This window comes from Panthera onca, chromosome X (genome assembly GCF_046562875.1).
Source record: "Panthera onca isolate mPanOnc1 chromosome X, mPanOnc1 haplotype 2, whole genome shotgun sequence".
In the NCBI taxonomy this organism is placed as follows: domain Eukaryota; kingdom Metazoa; phylum Chordata; class Mammalia; order Carnivora; family Felidae; genus Panthera; species Panthera onca.
The window spans coordinates 130,516,747-130,539,586 of NC_138357.1; the positions used below are offsets into that span (position 1 = coordinate 130,516,747).

At 67.5% G+C, this 22,840-nt stretch overlaps 1 protein-coding gene across 3 annotated transcripts in view; it reads left to right on the plus strand.

Annotated features, from left to right (window-relative positions):
• LOC145714251 (cohesin subunit SA-2-like) overlaps positions 1-22,840 on the plus strand; it is a 63,591-nt gene that overhangs the window by 30,843 nt on the left and 9,908 nt on the right. For all 3 annotated transcript variants that reach the window (XM_081793536.1, XM_081793535.1, XM_081793537.1), the window contains 12 exons: positions 2,809-2,907; positions 4,352-4,431; positions 7,480-7,587; positions 8,271-8,382; positions 9,052-9,166; positions 15,193-15,296; positions 17,356-17,448; positions 17,544-17,633; positions 19,368-19,574; positions 20,664-20,740; positions 21,155-21,242; positions 21,507-21,587. In XM_081793536.1, coding sequence (XP_081649662.1) covers positions 2,809-2,907; positions 4,352-4,431; positions 7,480-7,587; positions 8,271-8,382; positions 9,052-9,166; positions 15,193-15,296; positions 17,356-17,448; positions 17,544-17,633; positions 19,368-19,574; positions 20,664-20,740; positions 21,155-21,242; positions 21,507-21,587 — 1,254 coding nt within the window. The remainder of the gene's footprint in view (positions 1-2,808; positions 2,908-4,351; positions 4,432-7,479; positions 7,588-8,270; positions 8,383-9,051; positions 9,167-15,192; positions 15,297-17,355; positions 17,449-17,543; positions 17,634-19,367; positions 19,575-20,663; positions 20,741-21,154; positions 21,243-21,506; positions 21,588-22,840) is intronic.

Consider the following 22,840-nt stretch of genomic DNA (forward strand, 5'->3'; position numbering starts at 1 on the left):
CAGCTCGGGGCAGGCGGTGGGCTCCGGGGTGCTTCCTGGCGCCTGGGGAGCAGGGATGCACAGCGTGGCTTCGCTCCTCTGCCCCCCCCCCCTCCGTGCTCTGCTCTGTTTGAGGTGGGGTGAGTGGCCGTCAGGAGGGCGGGCGTCGGGAGCCTCTTCTGTGCCCCAGGGAAGGGCTGCCAGAACGTCCCCAGCAGCGGTGTCCCTGAATGCGGCCGACGGACGTGGGCTCTGCTGGCCTACAGGGACCACGTGGCGCAGCCCGGGCCGGGTCGTCACGAGAAGCCTCGCCCCACCGCGTAGCGCGTGTGTGGCCCAGGGCCTGTGTGCGGCTTCGGGGTGTGTGCTCTGTAAGTGCTGCTCAGGTCCCGGAACAATCCCTCAGAGACGGACTTGGTTTCGTACAGAGACGTGGGGGGGCGGACAGGTCGCCCGCATGCCCTGCACTTGGGATTTGGCGGTCGGGAGGCATTTCTCTCCATCGGGGGGGACTGTGCTGTCACTCACTGAGGAGGGTAGTAATGTCAACGCCGGAAGAGGTCGCTCAGAAATAAGCCGTGTTGCTAAGTCCACCCATGGAGGGGCGTGTTTATTTTCTCTGCTTAAGAGACACATCTTCCGGGGGCACCTGGCTGGCCCCGTGGATGGGGCCTACGACTGTTGACTTTGGAGTCCTGAGTCCCACCCCCCGGTTGGGTATGGGGCTTTAAAATTCATTTTGAAACACACAATAAAGATGCACAAGGCTGTGTTAAGCGTGGACACTAAATTAATCCGCGTGTGAGGCAGGACAAATACCCCACATGACGTGGCAACAATAGCAGACATCAATCTCTCCCAGTGCTGGAGGCTGGGAGTCTGAGATCCTGGCTGGGCAGAGACTGGGAGGTTGAGGTCCAGGCAAGGCCGAGGCTGAAAGTGTGAGGACCAGTAGGGCCTGAGTCAGGGACTCTGACATCCAGGCAGGGCTGAGGCTGGGAGTCTGAGATCTAGGTGGGGCCGAGGTTGGGGGTCTGACTTCCAGTCAGGGCCAAGGCTGGGAGGCTGAGATCCAGGCGGGTTTGGAGGCTGGGAGTCTGAGGTCCCGACCTGGCCAAGGATGGGAGTCTGAGATCCAGGCAGGGCCGAGGCTGGGGGTCTGAGATCCAGGCAGGGCTGTGGCTGGGGGGTCTGAAGTCCAGGCTGGGCTGAGACTGGGGGTCTGAGATCCAGGCAGGGCTGAGGTTGGGGGTCTGAGATCCAGGGAGGGCTGGAGGTTGGGAGTCTGAGGTCCAGGCAGGGCTGAGGCTGGGACTCTGACCTCCAGGACGGGCTGAGCCTGGGAGTCTGAGGTCCAGGCAGGGCTGAGGCTGGGGGTCTGAGATCCAGGCAGGGCCGAGTGGGGGTTCTGAGATCCTGGCTGGGCAGAGACTGGGAGGTTGAGATCCAGAAGGTGTCAAAGCTTGGGGTCTGAAATCCAGGAGGGGCCAAGGCTGGGAGTCTCAGTTCCAAACAGGGCTGAGCCTGGGACGTTGAGATCTAGGTAAGGCTGAGGCTGAAAGTGTGAGGCCCAGTAGGTCCTGAGTGAGGGACTCTGACATCCAGGTGGGGCCGAGGCTGGGGGTCTGAGATCCAGGCAGGGCTGAGGTTGGGGGTCTGAGATCCAGGGAGGGCTGGAAGTTGGGAGTCTGAGGTCCAGGCAGGGTTGAGCCTGGGAGGCTGAGATCCAGGCAGGGCTGAGCCTGGGAGTCTGAGATCCAGGTAGGGCTGAGGCTGGGAGTCTGAGATCCAGGCAGGGCTGAGGCTGGGAGTACGAGATCCAGGCAGGGCTGAGGCTGGGGTCTGACTTCTAGGCAGGACCAAGGCTGGGATTGTGAGGCCCAGGCAGGGCAGAAATGGGAGGCTGAGATCCAGGCAGGGCCGAGGCTGGGTGTGTGAGGTCCAGTCAGGGCAGAGGCTGGGAGTCTGAGATCCAGGAGGGGTGGAGGCTGGGGGTCTGAGATCCAGGCAGGGCCGAGGCTGGGGGTCTGAGATCCAGGAAGGGCCAAGGCTGGGGGTCTGAGATCCAGACAGGGCGGAGGTTGGGGGTCTGACTTCCAGGCAGGACAGAAGCTGGGAGTCTGAGATGCAGGACGCGTCGAAGCTGGGAGGCTGAGTTTCAGGCGGGTTTGGAGGCTGGGAGTTTTAGGTCCCGACTGGGCCAAGGATGGGAGTCTGAGATCAGGCAGGGCTGTGGCTGGGGGTCTGAGATCCAGGAAGGGCTGAGGCTAGGAGTCTGAGATCCAGGCAGGGTTAAGGCTGGGGGGGGGGGGGGGTCTGAGATCCAGAAGGGTGGAGGTGGGGGCCTGAGATCCAGGCAGGGCTGAGTCTGGGGGCCTGAGCCTCGGCCGAGGCTGGGGGTTTGAGGTCCATGCAGGGCTGAGGCTGGGTGCTCCTGATCCCCGCGCCTGGGTGTGGGACGTGGGCTCCCCCCTGTGCCCTCTGGTGGTCATGCTCTGTGCAGGTCCGTGTGTTGGTTCAGCCTTCTCATTAGGACCGTGTCGTATGGAACCAGTGCTCCCTCTAGCGACCTCATTTTCCTGATCCGCTGATTTTCCACCCCAGGGGCACACAGTCCCGTCCTGAGGTCCTGGGGGTGCGAGCTTCAACCTGGGACATGGGTCGCGCCGTGCCGCCCCTGCGGGTGTGTTTGCCGGCCGCGTGGGGGTTGCCGACACGCACAGCCCACGCAGAAGGCGAGGCCCAGGGCCCGAGGGGTGTGTCTGCTGGGGAGTCTTGGTGGGGGGCTGCCCTTCCGTGGTGACCGGGCCCCGTTTCTCTGTCCTAAAGGACGCCAGCGTGCGGATGAAGTGCATCCTGGCGCTGAAGGCGCTCTACGAGAAGAGAGAGTCGGCTATGAAGCTGGGCCTTTTCTTCCACAAGTTCAAGGTGAGTGAGATTCAGCGTCTTGGCCGCCGGGGGCGCCAACCCGAAGCGTCGCCGTGGACGTGCGGACCTCGGGCCGCGGCCATCAGCCGCTCGTCGCCGCTCGCGGGGCTTCGGACCCGCCGGCCACGTCTCCGCCCGCTGCCTGGGGCCGCGTCCTGCGACCACGAACCGGAGGCCCCCCCTCCCCCCGGGGCCCGTCGGGGCCGAACCGCCCGCGCTTCAGACCGCACCAGGTGACACGGGCGGAGCGTGGGCACACCCCGGTGGGTCAGTCGCGTGCTGGCGGGAGTTTTCGGGTGTGGGAGCGGGAAGGGTCAGCGCCCGCCGTCCCGACGCAGGCACACTCCTGCCGCTGGGTTGCGAGGCTCCGTGCCCCGCGTGCAGGGCCGCTCAGGGACGGTGCGACCGAAGCAAGTGCCCGGGAAGATGCGGGCTGGAGCCCATGGTGAACTTGTACTCAACCTGTTCCTGAATTTGGGGACCGCACTACCACGCGGGACGCTGCGTGAGGCCCCACTGCCCGACGTGGACAGCAGGGCTCGGCGAGGACTCCCCACCGCGGGGCAGGGCTATCGGGGACTCGGACCGGGCCCCGTGGCTGGTTGGGAGCAGGGGTCGGGCCACGTTGGTGCCAGTGAACGTGCAGCCAGCGACGCGGGGCGGGGCGGGGGGAGGGCACCAGCAGTTTGTCTCCCCCTCCTGGGGCGTGTGGGAAAAAGCAGCCTTCCTTGACCCCGTCCGGGTCCCCCGCTGGGCTTGAGCAGGAAACCCACGCGGGCGGGCCACGCGTAGAGAGGCGCGAGGGGGCCGTTAGAAGTGTGCAGGGGGGAACTCTAGTGTCCACGAGGCGGGGGGGGGGGGGGGGGCGGGGACGGACGGAGGGCCTCCGGGAGGTGGTGGTGAGTCCCCATGGAGGACAGCGCAGTGCCCAACCTGTGCACCGACCGGGAGCCACGGCCCCTTCGTGAGCGCAAGGGTCGTGCAAAGTCACCTACGTAGGAGAGAAGGGCTGCGGAGGCTCGTGGCGGGAGGCGCACACGTCCTGCGGAGCTCATGTCCCCAAGGGCTGGGTGCGCAGGTGGCTGGCGTCTTCCGGAGACTCGGTGTGGTCAGGGGCGCTTCCCGGCAGCCTCGAGGCTCCAGGGCTCCTGCCTCCCGATTTCTGTGCCGAGGAATTCCGTCTCCCCGTGGGTCCACATCAGCGGCTGACGCCTGGGGACGCTCAAACTCTGGGGACACGTGGTTGTCACCACCGTGTGACATCACCGTGTGCGCGCTCCCTGCGTCTGCGGGGACCAGGGATGCGGCCCCATGACCCTCACGGTGTGCGGGACGCCCGCCCGAGGGGACGGCCCGGCCCCGCCCCGCCGCGTCCTCTGTGCACGTGGAGGCGCCCACGGTGCCGGAACCAAGCGGGCTTGTTGCGTTCTCTCGCTTCCCCTAGAAACGAATCCTGTCGATGACCCAGGACAGGCAGCCGGAGATCACGTCCGAGTGCATGCAGCTCCTGCGGCTTATATCCGAGTGAGTAGCCCTGCGGCCGTGTGGAGCCGTGTGTGCCCGTGCGTGGCCCTGCATCTGTGCAGAGCACCGCCTCCGCGCGGAACCCTGCGTCCGTGCGGAACCGTGCGTCCGTGCGTGGCCCTGCGTCCGTGCGGAACCGTGCGTCCGTGCGTGGCCCTGCGTCCGTGCGGAACCGTGCGTCCGTGCGTGGCCCTGCGTCCGTGCGGAATCCTGCGTCCAGAGCGCGTTTCCAGGCCACGTGGGTGGCGTGCCGGGTGCGCTGGGCGCTCAGTGACTGTGTGTGCCGCTGGCGGACCGCGGGGTGACCGTGTGCGGTGTGCAGCCCCCCCTGCCCCCCGCGTAGCCGCGTGATGGTCAGCTCGCATCCTGGGGTGTGTTTGCACCGCTGCTCAGTTGGAGAGCTCTGTGGCCGGTGCCCTTGCGTACGATGCGACGCGAGGGCTTGCCGGGACCTGGCTTCCTGTTCGGGGGTTCGGGGGTTCCCTGTGGGGTCCCTTCTGCCGCCGCCCTGCATCAGGGGCTCTGATGGGGCCAAGGTGCTGGTGTACAAGAGGCAGCTGCAACCCGGCCAGGTCCGCAGAACCTTCTGGAAGCTCCCGGGTCCCCGCGTGCACTTGGGCCCGATACACACGGGTACACGCTGCAGGTGACGGCCGCCTCGTCGAGTCAGGTGTCAGACGTTGATGTGAGACGTCTCTGGAACGGGAGACACGGGGACGCGACCTCCTGCTGGGCCGCCACGCCTAAATGCCGCGGCTGGTGCCGTGGGAACGTCTCGTGCCCTGAAGGCCAGCGTGGTGCCGTCTGTCCGCCCTGTGCGGAGGACGGAGTGGGGCCCTGGTGGGCGCCCGACCCTCCCTGGGTGTGCACCCCGACGCGGCCCAGACAGATGGAGGCTGTCGCGGCCAGAGACGGGGACGAGCAGCCGACTTACCGTGTGCTGCGCGGAGGTCCCGCCAGTGGCCGGGACCACCCAGCACCCGTCCTGCGCCACCGCCCAAGGGCAGTGGCTGGGTGATAAGGTGGCGTATTTTACAAGGGAGCCGTCTGGACAGAGCCAGCCCACACAAGTGCCACGATCTGGGTCAGTGACCCGGTTCGCGAAAGCGTGTCTGCGTGGACTCCTGTCCAGGGTGCTGTGCAGGCGGGCCGTGGGGCCGCGTGTCCCCTGATACTGACTTGGAGAAGCTCTTACCCGTGTGGCTTCCGACGCGTGTATGCGAAAGCCCTCCGGGCGGGGACCTGAGCTCCCCCGTCTGCTCCCCAGCCGCCCCCTCCCCCCACCCCCCAGCGGACACCGGCACACAGAACAGGCTCTGACGTGGCGTGCCACGTGTCTGGCTTCCTGCACTCAGTGACGGTCTGCGACGAGTCCATGGTCAGAAACCACACTCTCACGAGGAAGTGTCGATGGGTGATGCCGTGTTGTCAGCCTGACTGCCGACGTGGTTGGAGGGGGCAGCGCCCACGTGATTCCAGAAAATCTGTGAGGAGGTCCCCAGATGGGTTAACACGTGAATCCCCAGATCAGTAAAGCACATTGTCCTCCCTAGTGTGGTGGGCCACATCTAATCAGTCGAAGGTCCGCGTAACAAAACGTGGAGGCAGTTCACGTGGCCCGGCTTGACTCCCAGCCGAGGCGTCCCATCTTTTCATACCCTGGGCAGCCCCCCTCCCAGGTCCTGGGGCCGCAGCCACGTTCCGAGCCCTGGTTGGGCACCCGCTAACTAGGCTCGGTCGTGGGCAGAGCTCGTGTGCCCCACGTTGCACAGAACCAGGCGGCTTTGGGGTTTGACTTGGACAAGTCAAGCTCAGGGCTGACTCGGACCCCCCAAGGGTGCTCCTTGTGTGCCCAGAACCCCGAGGACAAACGCAGGCGTCCCCCCGGGGTTGTCCCCCAGGCATCAGAGGTCGTCCACCACCGTTCAAAGCCCAGACCGGGAGGCGGGTAGGCCACCTGCCTGTGTTTCTGCCCGTGTGGGAACGTCCCTGCGTCTGTGTTTGCACATCGCTGTGCTCTGCTCACGCGGGTTCACTGGATGCGTTTGGATAAACGGTCACACTGGTGACGTCCCCCCAGGTGGTGTCAGGGGTGTCCCCCACTCATCCCCTGACTGCTCCCAGTATGGGTGCCCGTGGACATCTGCCTCCTGTCCGTGGTCGCCCCCTGTGTGCCCGCCTGCTGCGCATCAGTGATTGGCCCTGCATCGTTGCCCCATTCGTGTGCGTCCCACGCGGTTGCCTGCTGCCCCCGCGTATGCGCCCCTGCGTGTGCACCCCCGTGGGGTCGCCCGCTGCCCCTCCAAGCGCGCCCCCGCGGGGTCGCCTGCTGCCTCTGTATGCGCCCCTGCGTGTGCGCCCCCGCGGGGTTGCCTCCTGCCTCTCCGTGTGCGCCCCTCTGTGTGCGCCCCCGCGGGGTCGCCTCCTGCCTCTCTGTATGCGCCCCTGCGTGTGCGCCCCGCAAGGTTGCCTCCCCTCTCCGTATGCGCCCCTGCGGGGTCGCCCGCTGCCCCTGTGTATGCGCCCTTGCGTGTGCACGCCCGTGGGGTCGTCCGCCGCCTCTCCATGTGCACCCCTGCGTGTGGGCCCCCACGGGGTCTCCCTCTGCCCCTGCGTGTGCGCCCCCTCTCGGTCGCCTGCTTGGAGTCAAGAGCGCTCTCCTGGGGAGGGTCAGGTGACAGGTGGCTCAGGTGCACACATGGGAGAGGACAGAGTGGTTTTCCCTTCCTTTGGGGCTAGCAGTTGGCTGGAGGGGAAGGAACCCAGACACGGAGGCCCTGCGGGGGGGAGGCCTTCCCAGGAGGCTGCTCACGTCGTCTTGGCTCACGTGGGTCCTTCTCGCGCGGCCTCAGCTCCTGTCCTGGGACGCGGGCCGCCCCAGGGGAGCTCGGTCCGGCAGGAACTGTAGCGGCGGGGGGCATGTCTAGGGGAAGCCGAGGTTGGGGCCCTCGATTTAGCGAAGAGCCTCCCTTCGCTCTCCGCGGGGACAGGCGCCTGTGGCCGTGTCCCGCATGCACGGGCCCCGGACTCACGCGCGCCTCCCCTCAGGCACTACGTGGGCGTGTTCTCATCCATGGAGTACGTCTTCTTGTTCCAGTTCGTGTACGCGGCCTACAGGCCCATGGCGACCGCCGCGGGCGAGCTCATCTGTAAGAGGTAAGGCCGGAACACGTGACGGTGTCTCCAGGGCTGTGATGGCACCGTGATGTTTGGGGGGGGGGGGGGGGCTCCCGCGTCCTGCCAGGTGGACTCGCAGATGGAGGAGGGTGGGGGCAGCGGGAGGCCCCAGGGACCAGGGGAACAGCAGGGCCCCCGAGCAGGGCTTGCACAGGACAGCAGGTGTGGGCCCCGAGGCACAGGACAGGATGGGTGGGAACGGCAGCGCAAAGGACGCGCGTGGCTGGGGGACTTGATCCGCGTTACAGGCGCGCCCCTTCCCGCATTGGTCTGACCAGGTGGTAGAGGCCCCCTCGGGGGCCCCCACCGGCCTGAGGTCCTGTCCTGGGCCACCTGGCTGTCTCGCCCTCCCTAATGGGTCTGCGTTCAGGCGGGGGTCCGCGTCCTTTGGGGGTCTGACGTGCGGCAACGGGGGGCAGTCCTGTCGTCTGTTCCCACTGCAGTGCTGGCCTGAGCTGGCAGTGGGGTCGGACAGACAGAAGTCATTCTAGAGCTTTCCTCCCTGGGCCGTGTCCTGCGCCCGCGGCCTCCCGGCGTGCCTGCTCCCCAGCTCACTGCGTTGCACGTGTGCGTGCAGGGAGCCACAGGACCTCGGGCACCAGCAGGTGCGGGGAGCCCCCCGTCCAGGCTGATGCTGGGGTCGCTCTTTCTGATCCCACTAGGCTCCTGGCCCCTCCGCCCCAAGAAGGTTTCTTTGGTCAAAACCCTCCCGACGAGTTTGACAGAAACATCCAGAACATGAAGACGCTCATCGACTTTTACTTGCAGGGCGAGGTGAGGGTGTGGCAGCACAGGGCCCGGGGCCGGGTTGTCCGAGTCGCGGGAGGGACCTGGACCCGTGTCCTGCAGCCCACGTTGCATGCCACGTCCCGTGTCCCACGCCCCGTGTCCCGTGTCCCGTGCCACGTCCTGCGTCCGGCTGACGCGGGGCTTGCTTCCTGTGTGAACGCCTGCCGCGGGCACACGGGTGTCAGGGCTCTGGGTGGGTGTCCCCGTTTGTCCTCACGTGTCCACCACACGGGTGGGTCGGGAAGGGGGCCGTTCCTGCCCATGTCCTCACGTGTCCCCTCCACCAGGTGTCACCACGTGTCCACCCCTGGTTGTCACACATCCCCTGTGTCATCAGGCGTCTGCCTGTGTCATTACGAGTCCCCTCTGTCATCACACGCCCCTCACGTCGCGTGTCCTTTCTGTGTCATCACATGTCCCCCGTTGTCACGTGTCCCCCCGTGTTGTCACGTATCCTTCTCGCCCTTGTCACGCATTCCTTCTACGTCGTGCTGTCATGTGTCCCCCTGCGTCCTCACACGTCCCCCTGCCTGTGTCATCACACGTGCCGTGTCCTCACTGTCCCCCGTCCCACATATCGTGTGTTCCTGTAACATCATCGTGTCTTTCCTTCCGCGTCGTCACGACTTTACACGTGTGGCCCGTCCCTGTCAGTTCCACAGACACGTCCCATACCTGGTGGACGGCCTGTGGGACGCGGCGCCCGCCCTGGTCCGGAACTGGGAGTGCATGACGGCCCTGCTGCTGGAGCCACGTGGCGGGCGCCAAGGTGAGCGTGGCCAGAGGCCGGCTCTGAGTCGTGGATGGGGGCCAGCGATCCCGCTGGCCTCCCGGCCGTCCCTGCCAGGCACACCATCCCCCGTCCTGCCGTCCCTGTTCCTCTGTGACCCACCGGCTGCTGTGTCCCGCTGCCCCCTGTGTCCCGCTGTCCCGTGTCCTTCTGTCCCTGTGTCCCGCTGTCCCCCGTGTCCTGCTGTCTCCCCGTGTCCTTCCGTCCCTGTGTCCTGCTGTCCTGTGTCCCGCTGTCCCGTGTCCTTCCATCCCTGTGTCCTGCTGTCCCCCGCTGTCCCCGTCCTGCCGTCCCTGTTCCTTTGTGACCCACCAACTGCTGTGTCCTGCTGTCCCCCGTGTCCCGCTGTCCCCCGTGTCCCGCTGTCCCCCGTATCCTGCTGCCCGTGTCCCGCTGTCCCCCGTGTCCTGCTGTCCCGTGTCCTGACATCCGTATTCCTCTGTGACTTGCTGTGCTGCCCCGTGTCCTGCTGTCCCCCCCCGTGTCCTGCTGTCCCCTCCTGGTGTCTCACTGTTCCCTCCTCCCCATGTCCCACTGCCCCCAGGCTTCCGTCCTGCCAAGTGTCTGTCCATATAGGCAGTGACACAGCCCTGTCGAGCCTCCTGTGCTGCACCCGCTCCCTGAGTGGCTGCTTGGGGAGCATACCCATGCTTTCCTGCGGTGAGGGGTCCTCAGGCCTCGAGGCTGGGGTGTCACAGGGCTCTAGTGTGGGGTCCACAGGACGAGGGCCACAGACTGACTTGCCATAAGAGGATCAGCCTGGGGGCCACTGAAGCCCAAAGACCGGGCCCCAGAGTCAGGGTGCACGGTGGGCAGAGTGCCCAGCGGATGAGCCCCCAAGCAGCTGGGGTGCCCTCGCCTGCCCCTCCAGGCCCAGCAGACAGCCCGTCCTCCCTGCCAAACTCCCCTCGGCAGACACAGGTGTCGTCGGCCACAGCCAGGAGTCCCGGTGCCATTTATGACGTAGCCCAGGCCTGTCACGTTCCTGGAGGGACCCGCAGCTCTGACCGTGCTCCTTGGGGTCCCTGAAGGGGCCTGTTTCTTTGTCATGGGGATGCATCCTTTCCTCTGACTGAAATCTCTGGGGCCCAGCTGTGTGGTCTGCGTTTCTTGGCTCTGACTGTGGGCCTGCTCCTGCTATGCTTGGGCTCATAGGGCTAGCTCCAGGACATGACAGACTAGGCAGGAGACCCATGTGTGACACTCTCAGGCTGGCTGTGACACATGATCTCAAACCCAGTGGTTAAATGAGAATCCATCCTGTCTTAGGTCTGGAAACCAGAAGTCTGAGATACAGGCAGGACAGGACCGCTGAGATCCAGGGGTGGCAGGACCTCTGAGATCCAGGAGGGGCAGGGCCACTGAGATCCAGGCAGGGCAGGACCACTGAGATCCAGGCAGGATCTTGAGATCCAGAAGGGGCAGGGCTGCTGAGATCCAGGAGGGGAAGGACTGCTGAGATCCAGGCAGGGCAGGGCCGCTGAGATCCAGGAGGGGCAGGGCCCCTGAGATCCAGGCAGGGCAGGACCACTGAGATCCAGGCAGGGCTGGAGCACTGAGATCCAGGCAGGGCAGGACCACTGAGATCCAGGCAGGGCTGGAGCACTGAGATCCAGGCAGGGCAGGTCCACTGAGATCCAGGAGGGGCAGGGCCACTGAGATCCAGGAGGGGCAGGGCTGTTGAGATCCAGGCAGGGCAGGGTCACTGAGATCCAGGCAGGGAAGGGCCACTGAGACCCAGGAGGGGCAGGACCCCTGAGATCCAGGCAGGGCAGGTCCACTGAGATCCAGGAGGGGCAGGGCCACGGAGATCCAGGAGGGGCAGGGCCACTGAGATCCAGGAGGGGCAGGGCCACTGAGATCCAGGAGCTGCAGGACCACGGAGATCCAGGCGGGGCAGGGCCACTGAGATCCAGGCGGGGCAGGGCCACGGAGATCCAGGCGGGGCAGGGCCACTGAGATCCAGGCGGGGCAGGGCCACGGAGATCCAGGAGGGGCAGGACCACTGAGATCCAGGAGGGGCAGGACCACTGAGATCCAGGAGGGGCAGGGCCACTGAGATCCAAGAGAGGCAGGACCACGGAGATCCAGGCGGGGCAGGGCCACGGAGATCCAGGCGGGGCAGGGCCACTGAGATCCAGGCGGGGCAGGGCCGCTGAGATCCAGGCGGGGCAGGACCACGGAGATCCAGGCGGGGCAGGGCCACTGAGATCCAGGAGGGGCAGGGCCACTGAGATCCAGGAGAGGCAGGACCACGGAGATCCAGGAGGGACAGGGCCACGGAGATCCAGGAGAGGCAGGACCACGGAGATCCAGGCGGGGCAGGACCACTGAGATCCAGGCGGGGCAGGGCCACTGAGATCCAGGAGGGGCAGGGCCGCTGAGATCCAGGAGGGGCAGGGCCGCTGAGATCCAGGAGGGGCAGGGCCGCGGAGATCCAGGCGGGGCAGGGCCACTGAGATCCAGGAGGGGCAGGGCCACTGAGATCCAGGAGGGGCAGGGCCACGGAGATCCAGGAGGGGCAGGGCGCCTGAGATGCAGGCAGGGCAGGGCGCCTGAGATCCAGGAGAGGCAGGACCACTGAGACCCAGGAGAGGCAGGACCACTGAGACCCAGGAGGGACAGGACCACGGAGATCCAGGAGGGACAGGACCACTGAGATCCAGGAGGGGCAGGGCCACTGAGATCCAGGAGGGGCAGGGCCACTGAGATCCAGGAGGGGCAGGGCCACTGAGACCCAGGAGGGACAGGGCCACGGAGATCCAGGAGGGACAGGGCCACGGAGATCCAGGCGAGGCAGGACCACTGAGACCCAGGCGGGGCAGGGCCACGGAGATCCAGGAGGGGCAGGGCCACTGAGATCCAGGAGGGGCAGGGCCACTGAGATCCAGGAGGGGCAGGGCCACTGAGACCCAGGAGGGGCAGGGCCACTGAGACCCAGGAGGGACAGGGCCACGGAGATCCAGGAGGGACAGGGCCACGGAGATCCAGGAGAGGCAGGACCACGGAGATCCAGGCGGGGCAGGACCACTGAGATCCAGGAAGGGCAGGGCCACTGAGATCCAGGAGGGGCAGGGCCACGGAGATCCAGGAGGGGCAGGGCCACTGAGATCCAGGCGGGGCAGGGCCTCAGAGATCCAGGCGGGGCAGGGCCGCTGAGATCCAGGCGGGGCAGGGCCGCTGAGATCCAGGCGGGGCAGGGCCGCTGAGATCCAGGAGGGGCAGGGCCACTGAGATCCAGGAGGGGCAGGGCCACTGAGATCCAGGAGGGGCAGGGCCACGGAGATCCAGGAGGGGCAGGGCCACTGAGATCCAGGCAGGGCAGGGCCACTGAGATCCAGGCAGGACAGGGCCCCTGAGACCCAGGAGAGGCAGGACCACTGAGACCCAGGAGGGACAGGGCCACGGAGATCCAGGAGGGGCAGGGCCACTGAGATCCAGGAGCTGCAGGACCACGGAGATCCAGGCGGGGCAGGGCCACTGAGATCCAGGCGGGGCAGGGCCACGGAGATCCAGGCGGGGCAGGGCCACGGAGATCCAGGCGGGGCAGGGCCACTGAGATCCAGGAGGGGCAGGACCACTGAGATCCAGGAGGGGTAGGACCACTGAGATCCAAGAGGGGCAGGGCCACTGAGATCCAGGAGAGGCAGGACCACGGAGATCCAGGAGGGACAGGGCCACTGAGATCCAGGAGGGGCAGGGCCGCTGAGATCCAGGAGGGGCAGGGCCGCTGAGATCCAGGAGGGGCAGGGCCACGGAGATCCAGGCGGAGCAGGGCCACTGAGATCCAGGAGGGGCAGGGCCACGGAGATCCAGGAGGGACAGGACCACGGAGATCCAGGAGAGGCAGGACCACGGAGATCCAGGCGGGGCAGGACCACTGAGATCCAGGAGGGGCAGGACCACTGAGATCCAGGCGGGGCAGGACCACTGAGATCCAGGCGGGGCAGGGCCACTGAGATCCAGGCGGGGCAGGACCACGGAGATCCAGGCGGGGCAGGGCCACGGAGATCCAGGCGGGGCAGGGCCGCTGAGATCCAGGCGGGGCAGGGCCGCTGAGATCCAGGCGGGGCAGGGCCGCTGAGATCCAGGCGGGGCAGGGCCGCTGAGATCCACGAGGGGCAGGGCCGCTGAGACCCACGAGGGGCAGGACCGCTGAGACCCAGGAGGGGCAGGACCACTGAGACCCAGGAGGGGCAGGACCACTGAGACCCAGGCGGGGCAGGGCCACGGAGATCCAGGCGGGGCAGGACCACGGAGATCCAGGCGGGGCAGGGCCGCTGAGATCCAGGCGGGGCAGGACCACGGAGATCCAGGCGGGGCAGGGCCACTGAGATCCAGGAGGGGCAGGGCCACTGAGATCCAGGAGAGGCAGGACCACGGAGATCCAGGAGGGACAGGGCCACGGAGATCCAGGCGGGGCAGGGCCGCTGAGATCCAGGAGGGGCAGGGCCGCTGAGATCCAGGAGGGGCAGGGCCGCTGAGATCCAGGAGGGGCAGGGCCGCGGAGATCCAGGCGGGGCAGGGCCACTGAGATCCAGGAGGGGCAGGGCCACTGAGATCCAGGAGGGGCAGGGCCACTGAGATCCAGGAGGGGCAGGGCCACTGAGATCCAGGAGGGGCAGGGCCACTGAGATCCAGGAGGGGCAGGGCCACGGAGATCCAGGAGGGGCAGGGCCACGGAGATCCAGGAGGGGCAGGGCCACTGAGATCCAGGCGGGACAGGGCCCCTGAGATGCAGGCAGGGCAGGGCCCCTGAGATCCAGGAGAGGCAGGACCACGGAGACCCAGGAGGGACAGGGCCACAGAGATCCAGGAGGGGCAGGGCCACTGAGATCCAGGAGCTGCAGGACCACGGAGATCCAGGCGGGGCAGGGCCACTGAGATCCAGGCGGGGCAGGGCCACGGAGATCCAGGCGGGGCAGGGCCACTGAGATCCAGGCGGGGCAGGGCCACGGAGATCCAGGAGGGGCAGGACCACTGAGATCCAGGAGGGGCAGGACCACTGAGATCCAGGAGGGGCAGGGCCCCTGAGATCCAGGAGGGGCAGGACCCCTGAGATGGAGGCAGGGCAGGGCCACTGAGATCCAGGCAGGGCAGGGCCCCTGAGATCCAGGAGGGGCAGGGCCCCTGAGATCCAGGCAGGCCAGGGCCCCTGAGATGCAGGCAGGGCAGGACCGCTGAGACCCAGGAGGGTCAGGGCCCCTGAGATCCAAGAGGGGCAGGGCCACTGAGATCCAGGCAGGGCAGGGCCACTGAGATCCAGGAGGGGCAGGGCCACGGAGATCCAGGCAGGGCTATGCTCCCTCCAGAGGCTCCAGGGGAGGGTCCTCCCTGCCTCTTCCAGCTTCTGGGGCTCCAGGCGTCCCTGGGATTATGGCTGCGTCCCCCCCGTCTGTCCCCGCCCCTCCACAGGGCTTCTTCTGTGTCTGTGTCGTTTTCTGTCTCTTATAAGGACATTTGTCCCTGGGGTTAGGGCCACCCTCATCCAGGCTGACCTCATCTTGGGTCTTTCACTTAATCACATGTGCAAAGATTCGATTTTCCCACAAGGTCCCTTTGTGAGGTTCCGCGTGGGTGTGACTTTGGAGCGAAAGCCAGTGCAGAACGCTCCGTGAGCAGACGTGTGGTCAGCTGGATGGTTTCAGACCCGCGTCCTAGCATTTTGGGGCAAAGCCAGGTGAACCCCGGTCTGCGGTCCCGTCGGGTGCTGCCCTGAGGACATGTGCGTCTGTCCCAGCCCGGGCCAGCTCCAGGTCCCACGTTGACCTGAACGGGTGACAGGGGGTCCCTTTGCGTGCGGTTTGAGCGGAGGGCTGGCCCCGGGGGCTCTGGTCTGTGTGTCACTGAGCCCACGAGCCGTCGGCCTGTGGCCGTGCCCGGGGGCCCCACCACGCTCGCCCCGCACCCGGCTCCCCGAGGCCCCTCAGAGCCCTGCGGCGGCCAGAGCGCCGTGTGTCCCCGTGAGGCTCGGAGGGCGCTGACCGGACCCCGTCTCCTTGCAGCGCTGACGAGCCAGCAGGAGAGAGTCCTCATCGAGATCCTCGTGGCCGCCGTGCGACAGGCCGCAGAGGGCCACCCCCCTGCTGGCCGCGAACTGGGCAAGAGAGTCAGTGCCACCCCCGCCCCCGCCCGGATGCGCTTCGTCCCCTGTGCTGACCGCTGGCTGTGGCTGCTGCGCCCTTGCTGTCAGTGCCGGGGCTCTGGGGGTGCCCGCTGCGGCCTCGGGCTCGCGGGGCTCCCCCACCCCCACCCGCGCGGCCGCGCGATCGCTTGCTGCCTTGTGCTTGGCGCGCTAGCTGCTCACTGGGCCGCTGGCTCTGCGGGCGGGGCTCCCGGCCACCCAGGTAGGTCTCGCTGACTGTGCCTCCCAGCTCCTGCCCGCCCCTCCTGCCGCTACCAGCCCTCTGCCAGCTGTTCCCGTGTGAGCCGTCCGCCTCCCCGGGGGGGCACCCCACAGTCCCCCCACCTGGTTCACACCGGACACGGCAGTGTGTCAGCCAGCCCCCGAATCGTCTCTGTGTGGGTCTCTGGTGCTGCTGGGACAGAAGATCACACCCAAGTGGACCTAGGATCACGGGGGTTGGGCGTCCTGCCCCAGCTCTGGAGAAGAGGAGTCTGACATCCAGGCAGGGCAGGGCTGGCCAGATCCAGGCAGGGCAGGGCTGGCCAGATCCAGGCAGGGCAGGACCCCTGAGATCCAGGCAGGGCAAGGCCTCTGAGATCCAGCTGGGGCAGGATCCCTGAGATCCAGGCAGGGCAGGGCCACTGAGATTCAGGCAGGGCAGGGCCACTGGGATCCATGAGGACAGGGCCGCTGAGATTGAGGAAGGGCAGGACCACTGAGATCCAGGGTGGGCAGGGCCGCTGAGATCCAGGAGTGACAGGGCCGCTGAGATCCAAGCAGGGCAGGGCCACTGAGATCCAGGAGGGGCAGGACCCCTCAGATCCAGGGAGGGCAGGGCCGCTGAGATCCAGGCAGGGAAGGGCCACTGAGATCCAGGCAGGGCAGGGCCACTGAGATCCAGGCAGGGCAGGGCCACTGAGACCCAGGCAGGGCAGGACCACTGAGACCCAGGAGGGGCAGAGCCACTGAAATCCAGGCAGGGCAGGGCCGCTGAGATCCAGGAGGGGCAGGACCCCTGAGATCCAGGTGGGGCAGGGCCATTGACATCCATGAGGGGCGGGACTACTGAGATCCAAGCGGGGCAGGATCCCTGAGATGCAGGAGAGGCAGGACCACTGAGATCCAGGAGGGGCAAGGCTGCTGAGATCCAGGCAGGGCAGGGCCACTGGGATCCACGAGGGGCAGGACCACTGAGATCCAGGCAGGGAAGGGCCACTGAGATCCAGGGGGGGCAGGGCCACTGGGATCCACGAGGACACGACCGCTGAGATCCGGGCATGGCAGGGCTGCTGAGATTGAGGAGGGGCAGGACCATTGAGATCCACGAGGGGCAGGACCACTGATCCAGGCAGGGCAGGGCCACTGAGATCCAGGCAGGGCGGGACCCCTGAGATCCAGGAGGGGCAGGGCCGCTGAGATCCAGGCAGGACAGGACCACTGAGATCCAGGCAGGGAAGGGCCGCTGAGAACCAGGAGGGGCAGGACCCCTGAGATCCAGGCAGGGCAGGGCCAGCGAGATCCAGGAGGGGCAGGGCCACTGAGTTCCAGGTAGGACAGGACCCCTGACACCCAGCCAGGGAAGGGCCACGGAGATCCAGGCAGGGCTGTGCTCCCTCCAGAGGCTCCAGGGGAGGGTCCTTCCTGCCTCTTCCAGCTTGTGGGGCTGCAGGCATCCCTGGGCTTTTGGCCACGTCCCTGCTGTCCTTGCTTCTATTTTCATGTGGCTGTCACGTCCTCCCCTGTGCACGTGTCTGGCTCTGTCCTCTGATGTCTCTTTTTAACGACACCCCAGTCCTACCAGACGAGGGTGAGCCGTAAGGCATGAACTTGGGGGAGACGACTCAGTGTTTCTTGACGGTTTCCACGCACGTGAACTAGCGTTTCTGGAACAAACCCCCGGAGTAGCACTCTGGAGCTACACCTGTGATGTGGGGGCAGCGCTGCCTGGGTGTGATCTGGGCCCGTGTCGGCCGGTCCCAGGGCCACCGCGAGACTCGCACGGGTCGGCCGTGGGCTCAGGCCACGCTCGCTCTGCCCACAGGCCGCCAGGGAGGTGGACGGGACCCGCCGCTGGCGTGAGCGTGCCAGCATGAGCCGACACTTTGTGAAGGTGCTGCCCCAGCTGCTGTCCAAGGTGCGGGGCGGGGAAGGTCAGGGGGCGGGGAGGCGGGGAGGCGGCGGGGGCGCGGGGAGGCCAGGAAGGCCCGTTCACGCCTGCTCTGTGCGCAGTTCGCCGCGGACAAGGAGAAGGTGACGCCCCTCCTGCAGATCCCACAGTACTGCAACCTGGACGTGTATGACAAGGACGGCCTGGGCTCGGTGAGTCACGGGACTCCGCCCCTCCCCCCTGCGTTCTGCCCGTGGGGGCCGCGGTCCCCCTCCCCGGGCTGCAGGCGTGGGGCACGGCGGCCGCCACATCATCGTCTGCCCCTGTGTCCCGCCACCCTCCCGAGGCCTGGGGCGTCACGCCTCCGAGGCTGCTCTTTCGTGCTGGTCTGTGCTGAAGGAGCGTCCCCCTGTCCAGGGCGGTGGCCCGGGCCCCGTCTGGGGGTGTCTGGGTCACCTGGTCAATGCGTCCCTGCAGCTCGAGGTGGGTGGTGGGGCCCGATGACAGGGCAGGACCGGCAGGGCTGTGAAGACAGAGGCACCGACCGCTGTCTCGAGTTTTCATGGCGAGAAGGTCAGATGCCTGGTTCTGGGTGGCGCCCTGGGGTCTGGTCCTCAGGGTGCCCGTGGGCACAGAAACTGGTAAAGCCCCGGGAGCTTGTGGGCTGTGCCCTGCGTGTGGGTACGGTCGGGGCGGGGGGGCAGGAGAGGTGGGATCTGAGGGGGACGCTGGGGGCCCAGGCGGCTACTGGAACATTCTGCTCACGCTGTCCCCACCGCAGGTGGCAGCCGTCACCCATAGTGGTGGGAGGGTCCACACAGACTCACAGTTCCCGTGACCTCTTCCTCTTGGCCCCATGTCCCCCTCATGACCCCACCTGGCCCTTTCTTCTGGCTCCTGACCTCCTCCCGTAACCTCTGACCTTCTCCCTGACCCTTTATCCCTCAACTCTCTGAACTAGGACCTTTCCCCTTGACCCAGGCATCCCCAGGCTTTCCCCCTCAATAGCCTGACCTTTCCCCGGCAGTTTCCTGCTTGACTCTGTGACCTCCCCGACCTTTCCCCTTGGGGCCATGACCCCATGACCCCGGATCTTTCCCCCTTCACCCCCATGATCTCCCCGACCTTTCCCCTCAGTGCCCTGACCCCTGGCCTTTCCTGGTCAGTGCCATGACCCCCTGACCCTGGATCTTTCCCCCTCAACCCTATGATGTCTTGACCTTTCCCCCTCAACCCCATGACCTCTCGACCTTCCCCCTCCCTCTCTGTCATGACCCCTGACCCCTGACTTTTCCCGTCAATGCCATGACCTGTGACCCCCAACCTTTCCCATCAACGCCATGACCCCATGACCCTGGATCTTCCCCCCTCCATCTCATGACCTCCCGGACCTGTCCCCCTTGGTGCCATGACCCCACGACCTCCCGACCTCTCTCCCTCGGTGCCATGACCCCCGACCTTTCCCCTCACTGTCATGACCCCACGACCTCCCGACCCTTCCCCTTGGGGCCATGACCCCCTGACCCCGGATCTTTCCCCCTTCAACCCCATGACCTCCCCGACCTTTCCCCCTCAGTGCCATAACCCCTGACACCTGGCCTTTCCTGTCAGTGCCATGACCCCTTGACCCCGGATCTTTCCCCCCTCAACCTCATGACCTCCCCAACCTCTCCCCCTCAGTGCCATGACCCCCGACCTTCCCCTCACTGCCATGACCCCACGACCTCCCGACCCTTCCCCTCGGTGCCATGACCCCCTTACCCCGGATCTTTCCCCCCCTCAACCCCATGACCTCCCCGGCCTTTCCCCTCACTGCCATGACCCCACGACCTCCCGACCCTTCCCTCGGTGCCACGACCCCCAACGCCCCCCCCCCCCCACCTCTCCCGTCGGCCCCGTGCCACGGTCCCTGAGCGGTCGTCTGCCCCCCACCCCGCCTCCCACAGTACCTGGACTCGGCCCTGCTGGAGCTGGACTGCCTCGTGCAGCGGCACTCGGACGTGGCGGTGCTGGAGGCCTGTGCCCGCGCCTACGGCGCCTACTGCTGCGAGGGGGGCACCGCCCACTGCCAGGCCGCCCCCGCCTGCAGCCGGCTGGTGGACATGCTGGTGGACGCGCTGACGCCGCTGCTCGACGTGTTCCTCCAGCACGAGGTGCCGGCCGTGGGGGCGGGGCGTGGGACGCGGGGGCGGGGGTGGAGACGCGGAGGTGTCGCGGGCGGGCGTGGGTGTGCGGCGTGTCGTGCGGGGTGGGGAGACCTCCACCGAGGCGGGCCCCGCGCCGGCCGAGGACGCTCGGCCGCAGCCCTCGGCGTTTCGTCGTCGGGCGCCTGTTGGGGGTCGGCTCAGCGAACCCGGGGACCGGCTCTTGCTCTCTGGGGACGCAGGGTGGGTTCTCTGCGCCCCTGCCGTTCACCCCGCACCTCCGGTGGGGGCTTCTGTCCCCTGGGAGTGGGGGGAGATGGGGGGGGGGTCCACACATGGGCCTCGCTTTCCCCCAGGGGAGCCCCGTGAGCCCACAGAGGGCCCAGTCTGACCGAGGCCGTGGCTCGCGTACGCTCGGGCAGAGGGTTTCTGTAAAGCGCCACGTCACGAGCACTTTTGGGGGGGTCATCGTGTTCCCGGCGTAGTCCGAGAGCACACGCGTATCACGTGACTGGGCCGTGTGCCGATAAAACTTTATTGGCACCGACGGGCCGAGGGCCACGTGACCTGTGGACCAGGCGTCCAGCCCCGCTTTAGGCACTGTCCTTCTGAGGACCCGTCGCCACAGGCGGGGCTCCCGGTTCCTCTTGCGGCCCCCAGCCGAGGGCCTGCCATGAATTTGGGCGGGGGGGGGGGGGGTGTGGGGGGGGCGCTGGGGGTCCGCGACACGCTCCCCTGTGTGTTCTGCCCGCTGCAAAGTGGGAAATCTAGTTCCTGTAGCGGCTTCCTCACGGGGCCGCGCCTGAAGTGCTGGGAGACGGCGGATCTCGGGTCGTTTCCGTTCTTCTCGTCGTCCGCGCACGCGGCTTTGGGGACTGTCCCACCCTCCCCCCCCCCTTTTCTGCGAGGCTGGAGGCAGAGTGGCCTGGGGTACCACGTCCCGACCGGAGAGCTGAAAGAGCCGCCTTCCGGGAAGTAGCAAGAGAGGAGGCTCCTAGGATGGAGGGCCGGCTCGAAGCCAGGGCCCAGGGCCCCGGGAGCCCCGCCCGGGACACGCGTGTCAGGCGGCCACCCCCTTGCCCTCTCCCTGCTGTGTAGAAACAAGGCCAGTTCCTGGGACACCACGAGATGGGTCGCATCTGCTCGACGCTGCGGAGACTGGTGGCCTTCTACAGGTGAGTGGGGTGACACGGCCGGCTCCCTCGGCGGGGGCACACGTGACCCCCCCCCCCCCAGCAACGTGCCCACTGTCTCCCTCTGAGCCGCGTTCCTGTGTCCCGGGTGAGGCGAGGGGCGTTCAGAGCCTGAGGGGCGTCCCCGGGGTGGGCCGGGTGGCTGCGGGTTCCCCGGGAGCCCGTCCTGCCCGTCTGGGGCCCTGAGCCGCGTGTGCAGGAGCTGGGACCGCCTGGGCCACGCCCGCGCCGCGGTGTCCCGGAGGGGCCGCCTCGGCCGTGTGGGGCGGGTGCCCCTCCGTCTGCCGGGAGGTGGTCCTGTGGCTCCGGGGGCTGCTGACCGGGCGTGGGCGGCTCACCTCGGGGACGCTGGGGTCCCGGGCCGAGGTGGGCCCTGAGACCCCCGTTTCCGGTCAGCACGCACGACCTGAGCAGCTGGAACCTGTACGAGAAGATGGACAGTCTGCTGACCCTGCGCAGGCACCAGGGCAGCATGCCCACCGAGGTGAGGGCCGCGGGGTCAGGGGAGGGCGCCGGTGGGAGGAGGGTGCCGGGGCGAGAGTGGGTCCTGAGGTGCAGGGAGGCGGGAGGTCCTGGGGGAGAAGGACGGGTCCTGGGGAGGAGGGTCCCGGTGGGGTCCTGGGGGGGGGGGGGGAGGTCTGGCGGGAAGCAGGTCCCGGTGAGGGCTCGGGGTCTTGTGCAGGGGAGCGTCCGCAGGCGGGTGTCCCGTCCGCGTCCCCAACTGCACGACAGGCCTTGTGTCCCGTAGGTCATCCACTGTGCACTGCAGTGCACCTACTATGCGCTCCTGTGGCAGATTGTTGCAGCCACGGACCGGCTGCCGCCTCAGGTGGGTGAGGGGCTGGGCAGCAGGTGCAGGTACGGGCAGGCGAGGGGCTGGGAGGGGCAGGTACGGGCAGGCGAGGGGCTGGGAGGGGTCGGGTGTGGGTGAGGGGCCAAGAGGGGCAGGTGTAGGCAGGTGAGGGGTGGTGGCGGGGCAGGTGCAGGGCGGTAGGGGGGGCAGGTGAGGGGCGGTGGGGGAGTAGGCGCAGGTGTAGGCACGTGAGGGGTGGTGGCGGGGCAGTTGCAGGGCGGTGGGGGGGGCAGGTGAGGGGCGGTGGGGGAGTAGGCGCAGGTGTAGGCACGTGAGGGGTGGTGGCGGGGCAGGTGCAGGGCGGTAGGGGGGGCAGGTGAGGGGCGGTGGGGGAGTAGGCGCAGGTGTAGGCAGGTGAGGGGTGGTGGCGGGGCAGGTGCAGGGCGGTGGGGGGGGCAGGTGAGGGGCGGTGGGGGAGTAGGCGCAGGTGTAGGCAGGTGAGGGGTGGTGGCGGGGCAGGTGCAGGGCGGTGGGGGGGGCAGGTGAGGGGCGGTGGCGGGGGGGGGGCAGGTGCAAGTATGTGGATTCCAGTTGTCTGTGACGGATGCGGCAGGCTGGGGACAGGGGACAGGGTCACCGCTTGGACAGGCATCCGCCCCCACCACTGCCTCGCGTGTGTCACCCTGGGGTCAGGCCTGGGCTCCTGGGATCTGAGCCAAGAGCTGACCTTGGGCCCCGCCGACACGGCCCTCCAACCTGTCCGCCTGCCACAGGGAGCTGGGTTTAGATCCTGTCTGAGCACCTACCTGCCCCGTGTTTGCTGGGTGGGACCCTTGACCTTGGTTGCTGGCCAAACCAAGGGTAGCTTGAAGTCAGCCGTGCTTTGGGGCCGTATTTATGGCTGCCTGGAAACGTTCAGCCCTAATTCCTCATGAGGAAGGACAGACGGGGTGGGGGGGGGGGGAGGAGGAGCATGTGGGAGGATGGCAGGTGGGGAGGGGTGTGGGGGACAGAGGGAGGTAGGGGAGGGGGACACGGGGGCTGGCGGAGGTAGACAGTGGGACAAGAAGGGGGGTGGGGGAGGGAGATAGTGCGGGAAGGGGACAGTGCGAAGTGGGAAAGGGGGAGGGGGTTGCGGGGGGGGGTGGGGGGACATGGGGGTAAAGACGGGGGAGGGGGCTGGGGGGACGTGGGGTTGACGAAGGCAGGTCGTCTGCGTCAGGCTGTGGCTGGAGGGCCGGCTCCCGTGGGCGGGGCAGGTGCCTGGCTGTGTCAGGTGGGGGAGGGGG